The sequence below is a fragment of the Myxocyprinus asiaticus genome, chromosome 29 (genome assembly GCF_019703515.2).
Source record: "Myxocyprinus asiaticus isolate MX2 ecotype Aquarium Trade chromosome 29, UBuf_Myxa_2, whole genome shotgun sequence".
Lineage (NCBI taxonomy): Eukaryota > Metazoa > Chordata > Actinopteri > Cypriniformes > Catostomidae > Myxocyprinus > Myxocyprinus asiaticus.
The window spans coordinates 25,515,969-25,527,942 of NC_059372.1; the positions used below are offsets into that span (position 1 = coordinate 25,515,969).

An 11,974-nucleotide genomic window follows, 5' to 3' on the forward strand; every position below is an offset into this window, starting at 1 on the left:
ACTACTTTTTGTGAAATAGTTTGTTGAATAGTGTGCTTGTGCTTTCTTTCATTAAAATAAAAGCTACTTAATTTGATATTTTGTTATATAATGTAATGACATTCTTACATTTTTATGTGAGACTGTTCCTTTAAATGTCCAAAATATTCTGGGCCTTTTTAGCAACAATTACACTAATGCACATTAAATAAATGCCATTCAAAAATATTTTTCAAATGTTCTAGGCTTACACTCATAGTTTCTGCTGTTTATGTGATTTGCATTCAGAATGTGCTGTGGGACACTTTGGGATCGACTGCCAACGCAAGTGTGAGTGTAAGAATGGTGGTGTGTGTGATGGACAGAGTGGCAGGTGCTTCTGCCCTGCAGGCTGGGTGGGCCCACGCTGTGAGAGGGGTAAAAAAAACAACCTTCAAGCAGTTTGCTATGATCTGTTAATAATGTCTGCTTTAGAAATAGATAAAGACAAATGTGCAGTATATCCAAAAGATACTTTTATTCCCATTGTATGTTTTGTTCAGCATGTGCAGTAGGCTTTTATGGCCAAGGCTGTCAAGAGCGATGCAGATGTGACCACAACGCACCATGTCACCACATCACTGGCACCTGCATGTGTCCAGCAGGCTGGAGAGGGCCACACTGTGAAAAAAGTAATTATTACTTCATTGGAAATAAACACTTACTTCTCATTATGGAAGCAAATGGTCAAGACACATCTCCCATTTTTCTTATTTCAGCTTTCTCATCATTGATAAAATCTATTGCCTCTTTTAGAAACTGGGTTATCTCAACAGTGATCCATCACGCACCTAATGTGTATCTTTCTTGCTGTTAGATTGCCCCCTGCTGGCAGACCCAGTGTAACTCATTTGTGCTCTTACAGTCTGTTTACCTGGTTCGTTTGGAAAGCGATGTGCTCAACGCTGCCTCTGTCCTCGTGGCAAGTCCTGTAACCATGAGACCGGAGAGTGTGGCTGCTCACCTGGCTTTACTGGTCACGGTTGTGAGCAAAGTGAGTCATTATCCTCACTACCACACTCATGATGAAATGAAAGTTGTCATCAATGTGTCAACACTATTATTGGCTCAGCATGTCTTTGACATCACATTAGTTGTGAAACACTAATCCTGCCACCCTGAATCTCAAAGGTTTTCTTTGTGCCTCTGCTCTGTAGTGTGTCAGCCTGGCACATTTGGACTGAACTGTAATCAGGTGTGCCAGTGTTCTGAGGTTAATCAGCTCTGTCACCCAGTCAGTGGTGTGTGCTACTGTGCTCCAGGTTACCATGGCAACAAGTGTGCTACAGGTGTGCTCTTCTTATCCCATCTTTGCTCATCTTAAAGTCACATACCATACTTTTGAGATCAAAAGAAATGACTATTCATCATGTGCCATATGCAAATAAGGTTTGGTTTTTGGAAATGGGTGTTTCTTCAACTATGGGCACTTTTATGTCACATGAATAACTTTTTAGTTTAGTTATATGGAGGTCACTGTCATTAAAATAAAATATTTTGTCATGCATATCTGCTACTTTATAAAACTGTTATGTATAGATTTTATGTGTATGTGTCATTTCCAATCAAGATGTAATTTTGTCAAATTATGCAAAAGGCATGAAATATTATTATTTGCGTATTTGGGATACATAAAATGCTATCTTTAAAATTAGTCTTAGCAAAACAAATGAGCCATTTTATTCATTTTTTATTTTTATGTCAATTCCATAAATATCATTTCCTCTACAAAATCTAATCAAACTAACAAACACATAATTTGAGATTTGGAGGAAATTACAATGTGGTGGTATCATGTGTATACACTTTTGGACATGATTTTTGTTAGTGGACAAATTCAATATACTGTGAGAGTGAGAAAAGTATGTTGCAGGAGAGTTTATTTCCACAGGGTCAAAAGAGCCGAAAGTTGGAGAAACACCAATATTCTTTAAAGTTTTAATGGGCGTAAATTATCATTACAACATTGCATTACAGTAAGTATGCTGTACCCATGATGCGTCATTATTATTCTTTTAGAGTGTGAGGCAGGGAGTTATGGTGCTAACTGTGAGCGGAAGTGCCAGTGTCTGAATAACGGAGTGTGTAAGACCACCACTGGCACCTGTACCTGCCCACCTGGATTCATTGGACCAAACTGCAACATCAGTTAGTCGCACTAAGTTTGCATTCTTCTGTCATCGTTCTATAATAAATATACTTTCAAGCTTATTGACTGAGTGCAGTTACTAACAGACTGTATTCTCTATGAAGCTTGTCCGACAGGGCGCTATGGGCAAGACTGTGCACAAGTAGCTTTGTGTGGTGAAGGGGCCAGGAGTGATCCGGTCACAGGCAGATGTGTGTGCAAAGCCGGTCAGCGAGGGGAAGACTGCGGACAAGGTCTGACATTATTCTAGCTAAATTGGATGGAGGAAGGAGAGCAAAACACTGTAGTTCATAGATGTGGAGTTTGCAGTAAATAAGCCTATGTGATTGGATGGTCATATTAAATATGTGTTTGTATGTGTGTCTGTCTCAGGCTGTGCTAAGGGCTGGTTTGGGCAAGACTGTGCTCAGCGCTGTAACTGCAGTAATGGAGTGTGTGATGCAGTTACAGGGAACTGCACCTGTAGGCTGGGCTGGAGAGGAGACAGCTGTGATATAGGTGAGATAACTTTGGATCCTTAAAGGGATAGTTTAAAGGAGATATTTTGAAGAATGTTCACAATGCTCTTTTTCATATGATGAAAGTGAATGGGGACGGTACTGTTGAGCTCCAAAAATGACAAAAAAGCACCATAAAAGTACCATTAAAGTAGTCCATTACAACTCATAATAAGTGTATCTTGTTTAAAGGATGTTTAGATATTTTTCTGGAGAACAAGACAAAGATACTGATTAACCCTCCTAAGCTGTTAAAAAATGGTCAACACCTTGGCTGTTTGCGGTCATTTTTGACCGGATACAATAAAGGTGTACCCTCTTTTTTTCTGAAATGTTATAACAATAAATTCTAAGGTCTACAGTAAATAACCTAAAATCCCAAAAGAAGTGCATAATTTTATTGTTACTACTTCAGGGAAGTTAGTGTTATAACATTTCATTAAAAATAAAAAGGGGGTACACCTTTATTGTATCCAGTAAAAAATGACCACAAACAGCCAAGGTGTTGACCATTTCTGAACAGCTTAGGAGGGTTCAGGATTTTTGTCTTGTTCTCCAGAAAAATATCTAAACATCCTTTAAACAAGATACAATTGAAGTTAGAAGTTTACATACACTTAGGTTGAAGTCATTAAAACTCATTTAACCACTCCACAAATTTAATATTAGCAAACTATAGTTTTGGCAAGTCGTTTAGGACATCATCGTGCATGAGACGAGTAATTTTTCGAAAAATTGTTTACAGACAGATTGTTTCACTTTTAATTGTCTATATCACAATTCCAGTGGGTCAGAAGTTTACATACACTAACTGTGCCTATAAGCAGCTTGGAAAATCCCAGAAAATGATGTCAAGCTTTAGACAATTAGCTTCTGATAGGAGGTGTACTGAATTGGAGATGTACCTGTGGATGTATTTTAAGGCCTACCTTCAAACTCAGTGCCTCTTTGCTTGACATCATAAGAAAATCAAAAGAAATCAGCCAAGACCTCAGAAAAAAGATTGTGGACCTCCACAAGTCTGGTTCATTCTTGGGAGCAATTTCCAAATGCCTGAACGTACCATGTTCATCTGTACAAACAATAGTACGCAAGTATAAACACCATGGGACCACACAGACATCCTACCGCTCAGGAAGGAGACGCATTCTGTTTCCTAGAGATGAATGTAGTTTGGTGCGAAAAATGCAAATCAATCCCAGAACAACAGCAAAGGACCTTGTGAAGATGCTGGAGGAAACAGGTAGACAAGTATCTATATCCACAGTAAAGCGAGTCCTATATTGATATAACCTGAAAGGCTGCTCAGCAAGGAAGAAGCCACTGCTCCAAAACCGCCACAAAAAAGCCAGACTACAGTTTGCAAGTGCACATGGGGACAAAAAACATACTTTTTGGAGAAGTGTCCTCTGGTATAATGAAACAAAAATTTAACTGTTTGGCCATAATGACCATTGTTATGTTTGGAGGAAAAGGGTGAGACTTGCAAGCCGAAGTACACCATCCCAACCATGAAGCATGGGGGTGGCAGCATTATGTTGTGGGGGTGCTTTGCTGCAGGAGGGACTGGTGCAGTTCACAAAATAAATGGCAATGAAGATGAAAAATTATGTGGATGTATTGAAGCAACATCTCAAGACATCAGCCAGGAACAATGACCCCAAGCATACCTCCAAAGTTGTGGTAACATGGCTTAAGGACAACAAAGTCAAGGTACTGGAGTGGCCATCACAAAGCTCTGACCTCAATCTGATTGAAAATTTGTGGGCAGAACTGAATAAGTGTGTGCGAGCAAGGAGGCCTACAAACCTGACTCAGTTACACCAGTTCTGCCTGGAGGAATGGGCAAAAATTCCAGCGACTTATTGTGAGAAGCTTGTGGAAGGCTACCAAAAATGTTTGACCCAAGTTAAACAATTTAAAGGCAATGCTACCAAATACTAACAAAGTGTATGTAAACTTCTTATCCACTGGGAATGTGATGAAAGAAATAAAAGCTGAAATAAATCATTCTCTCTACTATTATTCTGACATTTCACATTCTTAAAATAAAGTAGTGATCCTAACTGACCTAAGACAGGGAATGTTTTCTACGATTAAATGTCAGGAATTGTGAAAAACTGAGTTTTAATGTATTTGGCTAAGGTGTATGTAAACTTCTGACTTCAGCTGTATATTTAATATTAGTTGTAATGGACTACTTTAATATTGCTTTTTTGTCATTTTTTGAACTCAACAGTACTGTCCCCATTCTCTTTCATCGTATGTGCACTGTGCACATTCTTCAAAATATCTCCTTTTGTGTTCCACCAAAAAGAAAAATGTGTGTTTTAAATTCTGAGAAATTTTCATTTTTGGGTGAACTATTCCTTCAAGAAAAAGTCCAGGCTGTTTTTCTTTTCTTTTTTAAGAATACTATACTCTTTACTTCTTACTATAATAAAATCACTTGATAAAATCATAGATAAAAGGACTTAGTGTGTCACTTGTCTCCTAACATTTGGATTCATCACTTTAAAACACTGTAGAGTTGGTTCTTTTAATTAAAAACCCATAACATTTAAAACATGCTGTAATGCATCAGTCAATTTAAATGCGTTCTTGTGTTGATCAGAGTGTCCCAGAGGCAGGTATGGGGCTGAATGCCGGGAGGTGTGTAACTGTCAAAATGACGCCAGCTGTGATAAAGTAACGGGAGAATGCCACTGTATTCCTGGATACTATGGGCATCTCTGTGAACATGGTAAGATGCCTAGAAGGCATCCTGTTTTTTGTTCTGACCCATCTAGTCAAATTTGTTTTACTGATTTTTAATCGCTCTTACATGTTTTTTATCTAAAGTGTGTCCTCTTGGTTTCCATGGGCATCAATGCCAGCTTCTTTGCGACTGCCATGCCAATGCACCTTGTGACCCTAGCACTGGCCGCTGCCTCTGTCCTCCAGGTTACCAAGGACTCCGTTGTGAGAAAGGTGCAGAACAGCATTCATATGAAGTTTTCAGCTGGTACTGATTGTGTGAGTGTTAAAGTGATGCTGTCGTTCTTATTTCAGAGTGTGAGCCAGGCAGGTTTGGGCCTAATTGTGCCCATAAATGTGACTGTGACAGAGACACACCATGTGACTCTGTCAGTGGAAGGTGTTTGTGTGCACCAGGAAAGATGGGAACTCTCTGTGATATAGGTGAGCATTCCACCCAGGGTCCAAAATGATTATATTTTTTTTTTTTTGCCACATCTGGCAAATAAATATTACAGGGCAGGCTATAAATATATATTGCCTACTATGAAACCCTATTTTGCACATTTGTATTAATGTATTGTGTGTGTGTGTGTGTGTGTGTGTGTGTGTGTGTGTGTATGTGTGTCCTGCTCGCATTGACCGTCACATTGACCCAGAATTGCGTTTTGAGATTTTTGCACTAATGTAAGGTCTCAGTTTAAAAAAAAAAAAAGTGTTTTTATATCATGGACGTCTTCCCGCAGTTAAAACACTGATTTGCATAATACATGAGAGATTATTTTTTTCAGGCAACTACATTATCTTTTAACATATCATTTGATGTTTATTCCCGTTTTTTTTTTTATTTATTTTTTTTATTTTTTTTGGTCTTGCTGTAAATTGTAGTAAAGACAAGGGCTGAGCAGAGTTTAGATACTATCTGCAGCATTGCTCTAAAAGCATCCTTGATAGTACATTTACATCACCCAATGTGTGTGTTAACATCTGGAAGACGTATTTTTAGGTTATTTGATCATCTGCAATATGCCAATTAGACGTTTCCTCTTGGATGTCAAGAAGACATTCAGCAGATTTCTTTGAGATGTTTATGATTTAGAATTTATTTTACTGTACGTGTACTTTCAGTATACTTACAGTGCACTTGCCCAAGAACGTACTGAGTACTATTAGGTAACTACATGTACTTAATATGGGTTAAGGTTAGGGTTAGTATCTAGTAATTACTATAGTTGTTGTATATATGCGTATGTAAATTTAGAACAGTACTGTAAAATAAAGTGCTACCAGAATATTTGTAAATCTGATCTTTTGAAAATGTTTATCAGATGTTAATTAGATTGTGATGCTTTCCAGATAACAAACATCTCAAAGATGTATGTGTGTTATCTTGGGACACACCCGTTACCCAGATGTCTGTTTGGTGTGTTTATATCTGGAAGACGTATTTTTAAGTTTGTTTTCTCATCTGCAATACGTCTATTAGACATTTCCTCTCAGATGTGAAAAGGACATTCAGCAGATGCCTTTGAGACATTTATATTTTTGAATGTATCTGAATGTAATTAGAATGTGATGCTTTCCAGAAGAAACACCCTTAAACAGACATCTCGAAGATGTGTGCTATCTGAGGTGCTATCGTCTGAGTGACAGCAGCTGAAGCGATTTTACACACCACATTAAAGTGCAAAAACACAACCCAGATAGCACCCGTATGTCTCTAAGATGTCTGTTTTAGATGTTTTTATCTGGAAAGCATCACAATCTAATTAACATCTGCTGAAAATATCAGATTTACAAACATTCTAAATCAAACATCTCAAAGACATCTGACGAATGTCTTATTGACATCCGAGACATTCTTATTGGCATGTATCTAATAGACGTATTGCAGGTGAGCACACTATTTAAAAAATATGTCTTCCTGATGTAAACGCACACGTCAAATAGATGTCTGGGTGATATACAGGTGCTGGTCATATAATTAGAATATCATCAAAAAGTTGATTTATTTCACTAATTCCATTCAAAAAGTGAAACTTGTATATTATATTCATTCATTACACACAGACTGATATATTTCAAATGTTTATAATCATCAAAATTAAAAGAAATAACTGACAACTAAGGAAAATCCCAAATTCAGTATCTCAGAAAATTAGAATATTGTGAAAAGGTTCAATATCGAAGACACCTGGTGCCACACTCTAATCAGCTAATTAACTCAAAACACCTGCAAAGGCCTTTAAATGGTCTCTCAGTCTAGTTCTGTACGCTACACAATCATGGGGAAGACTGCTGACTTGACAGTTGTCCAAAAGACGACTATTGACACGTTGCACAAGGAGGGAAAGACACAAAAGGTCATTGCAAAAGAGGCTGGCTGTTCACAGAGCTCTGTGTCCAAGCACATTAATAGAGAGGCGAAGGGAAGGAAAAGATGTGGTAGAAAAAAAGTGTACAAGCAATAGGGATAACCGCACCCTGGAGAGGATTGTGAAACAAAACCCATTCAAAAATGTGGGGGAGAACCACTACGCACAGATGTATGCAAGACATGGGTTTCAGCTGTCGCATTCCTTGTGTCAAGTCACTCTTGAACAACAGACAGCGTCTGAAGCGTCTCGCCTGGGCTAAAGACAAAAAGGACTGGACTGCTGCTGAGTGGTCCAAAGTTATGTTCTCTGATGAAAGTAAATTTTGCATTTCCTTTGGAAATCAGGGTCCCAGAGTCTGGAGGAAGAGAGGAGAGGCACACAATCCATGTTGCTTGAGGTCCAGTGTAAAGTTTCCACAGTCAGTGATGGTTTGGGGTGCCATGTCATCTGCTGGTGTTGGTCCACTGTGTTTTCTGAGGTCCAAGGTCAACGCAGCCTATACCAGGAAGTTTTAGAGCACTTCATGATTCCTTTCTGCTGACCAACTTTATGGAGATGCAGATTTCATTTTCCAACAGGACTTGGCACCTGCACACAGTGCCAAAGCAACCAGTATCTGGTTTAAGGACCATGGTATCCCTGTTCTTAATTGGCCAGCAAACTCGCCTGACCTTAACCCCATAGAAAATCTATGGGGTATTGTGAAGAGGAAGATGCGATATGCCAGACCCAACAATGCAGAAGAGCTGAAGGCCACTTTCAGAGCAACCTGGGCTCTCATAACACCTGAGCAGTGCCACAGACTGATTGACTCCATGCCACGCCACATTGCTGCAGTAATTCAGGCAAGAGGAGCCTCAACTAAGTATTGAGTGCTGTGCATGCTCATACTTTTCATGTTCATACTTTTCAGTTGGCCAAGATGACTAAAAATCCTTTCTTTGTATTGGTCTTAAGTAATATTCTAATTTTCTGAGATACTGAATTTGGGATTTTCCTTAGTCGTCAGTTATAATGATCAAAATTAAAAGAAATAAACATTTGAAATATATCAGTCTGTGTGTAATGAATGAATATAATATACAAGTTTCACTTTTTGAATGGAATTAGTGAAATAAATCAATTTTTTGATGATATTCTAATTATATGACCAGCACCTGTATGTGTGCTATCAGGGAACATTTATAGTTTGAATTTAAAATAACATTAAAATAATTTGTAAGCTGATACTTTATCAAAAACAACTCGATATCAAATCAACTTGATTCAGCAAATCAAGTTTATTCAAAATTTCACGTATTTCTAAAAACGGCCCAGTGCGACTTATGACTTTGTCACATATACCTATTATTTGATTTAAGTACAGTATATATAAATATATTATCCCCTTGAAAATGTAATTATTTAGTTGTTTTTCCATTAGTATATCTTTCACAATTGAACTCTTGGTGAAATGGCTCCTATCTCTGTATTTGCAGATGATTTTGGATTTGTAGATGGTTGAATTGCTTGCATCACTTTCATCAGTGAGGGTTAGACTTGCATTCTTACAATTCGATTCAAACCATGTCATATTGCATTTTAGTCAAGTAAATGGACAATTGGGATTTTATCAACTCACCAAAACCATTTTTTCTTGCATTTGACACCTGGTGAATGTTAATTTTAGAACCTGCTTCCACCTCATCTGAAATTTCTGGAGATTAATTTTTGCATCAGTTATTCTGTCTAATATTTCTTTTTAAATTCACACCAGACTGTGGAGTAAATCGGTTTGGTCCAGATTGCTCAGAGAGATGTGAATGTCACAACGGAGGGCAATGCAATCCACGCAATGGACGCTGCACATGTCTGAATGGTTGGGTTGGACCAAGCTGTCAAGAGGGTAATTTTAATATTGGTAATTCACACAAACTTTTGTGATCTCAAAGAATACATTACTTATATCACTTTTGTTCATAACAGGGCTCACGTCTAATCTGAATACTAGTAGAAGCAAACGTAAAGACTCCTCACTGTTCAGCTTACCAGTATAGCAATCTCACAGTTCCTGATCCAGTCCAGCCTACACATGACAGAAATGGAGACACTTTGTCACTGACTGTAACATGACTGGAATTGAATTTGTGAGTGGACATTTGGCTAAACTTTTAGCCTTTTAGTATCTTTGAACTCTACGGTGTACAATGATCAAATGATGATTTACTGGAGAGACTTCCATTTGTCGATACATGATCAACTTTCTCATGGAAAAGTTGACATCAAAGCCAACATGAAGTATATTTTCATATACTGTAGAAGCTCCTCCTGGATGAGGACAAATACAACATTTTTGAAGAGCGTTTTCAGCATCAGCCGTGCAGTTAAACTGTTTGTAAGAGGTGCTTCCATTTCTTCATGTTGAGTTCCAACTCTAATCAAACAGGCAGCTAATCGTGGTCTTCGGTTCACTTGAAAATAACAAGCGGGTGTGTCCAAGCAAGACTAAGCTCCTGGACTAAATTCCCAAATGAGGGATAACGAAGGAACTGAAGAGTTACTAAAATCTTAGTCTTCAACACTATTGTGCTCCTTCACCCAAAAATGGCAATTCTGTAAACATTTACTCACCCTGATGTCATGCTCAACATGAGATGCTTTCGAAATGACCAAGCTGCTCTTTTCCATACCATGAAAGTAAACAGTGACTGTAGCTCTCAAGCTTAAAGAATACCATATAAAAGTAACATAAAACTTGTGCGCTATTTTCTAAGTGTTCTAGCTTTGTGTGTGGAATATGCTGAAATTGTGGTTATTCACTGAAAATGTGGCCCTCCCCATGTCACTGTCTACGTTTGATTGATTGAAAACATAAATATGGAGCAGCTTGCAACTGCTGAAAGGTTCTTTGAGTGAAAAGGGGCTGTTTAATTGTATGTTGCATCATTCATGATGAACATTTTCATGTAATTATTTTTCTTAGAATTTAGGGAGACTTGAAAATAAGTTATCTTATATAACATTTAGTCCATATTTGGATACATGGTCCATATTTCAAAATGTTTTGTTCCCTTGCGTTTGAATTCTTTCAAATCAAAAGAATATGAAACAACAGTCCTTTTACTTTGTGTACATATGTGAAAGTTTTAGTGTGTGAGTGGTTCTGTAAGATGTTTTTAAAAACTACAGTTTGCATTTAATGAACAATAGTACTGTAAACCATATAATCACTAAGATTTCTATTTTACAACCTTTTTTCTACAGATGTATTTTTTGTACAGTACCATGTCTACAAAACTATGCAATATGTAGTTAATATGTGTGATATGTGATCTGCATTCACAGAATGTAGACTATAAACTTAAAAGGACATGTACATTTCAATGATATTGCAGCTAAATCAGGGCCAAAGATATAATTTTTAAATAAATTCTTATTCGAAGTGCTACTTTAAGCGGTCATATTTTATTGAAAGTAAATATTACCATGGGAAACGTTTTTTTTTCTTCTTTTTTTTTTTAATGGAAGCTTACAAATATTTTATTTATGATTATCCATCTCTTAAGAGTACAGAAATAAGCACTGAATATTTTTTAACTGCAGTTAAAGAATTAAAGTTTTCCCAAGCCATTATGTGTGCACTGTCAACATATTTAAAGAAATAAAGACATGAGTATTTCCTTTATTTTGTCATTTGCCCATGAATGAACTATTTTCTTGATTTCACCATTTTAAAATCCATACTGGCATTTGGATTTTTTTTTTTTTTTTTTTTCTCAGCACAAAATGGTCCCAAGTATTTTGTTTACTTTTTAAAAAGATTTTATAGGTATGTGAACTGTAATAATCCTAAAATATTTACAATAGATTTTAAAGGGAAAAATGGAGAAACAGCATTTTTGTTCATCTATTGTTCATACAGTTTAACAGTGTTGTGCCAATGTATATGCATATCATACATGTTTTTGATGTATATCTTCAGTAAATAAACATACTGTATACCAATTATAATCTTTATACACATCAGAAATACAAAGAAAAAAAATAAAGAATTTTTGAATAATTTATTTTCAGTTGATAAGTTTGAAGCTGCACATATTTTTCAAGCACAATGTCAAAAGCAATAATTGCCGATGAAAAAATAAAATCAAGGCAAATGTGATATTGTTAATTAAAACCAGTATAGTGTATATATATATATATATATAGAATCAGGT

The 11,974-nt window shown here is 36.9% G+C and overlaps 1 protein-coding gene across 4 annotated transcripts in view; it reads left to right on the forward strand.

Annotated features, from left to right (window-relative positions):
* LOC127419702 (multiple epidermal growth factor-like domains protein 6) overlaps positions 1–11,809 on the forward strand; it is a 64,490-nt gene extending 52,681 nt beyond the window's left edge. For 2 of the 4 annotated variants that reach the window (XM_051661338.1, XM_051661339.1), the window contains exons 23-34: positions 268–396; positions 522–650; positions 884–1,012; positions 1,176–1,307; positions 2,038–2,166; positions 2,272–2,400; positions 2,540–2,665; positions 5,279–5,407; positions 5,506–5,634; positions 5,716–5,844; positions 9,535–9,663; positions 9,744–11,807. In XM_051661338.1, coding sequence (XP_051517298.1) covers positions 268–396; positions 522–650; positions 884–1,012; positions 1,176–1,307; positions 2,038–2,166; positions 2,272–2,400; positions 2,540–2,665; positions 5,279–5,407; positions 5,506–5,634; positions 5,716–5,844; positions 9,535–9,663; positions 9,744–9,814 — 1,490 coding nt within the window. In that variant the 3' untranslated portion in view covers positions 9,815–11,807. Of the gene's footprint in view, positions 1–267; positions 397–521; positions 651–883; positions 1,013–1,175; positions 1,308–2,037; positions 2,167–2,271; positions 2,401–2,539; positions 2,666–5,278; positions 5,408–5,505; positions 5,635–5,715; positions 5,845–9,534; positions 9,664–9,743 lie in introns of all 4 variants that reach the window. The other 2 variants (XM_051661340.1, XM_051661341.1) reach the window with 2 other exon arrangements.
* Positions 11,810–11,974: the final 165 nt, after the last annotated feature.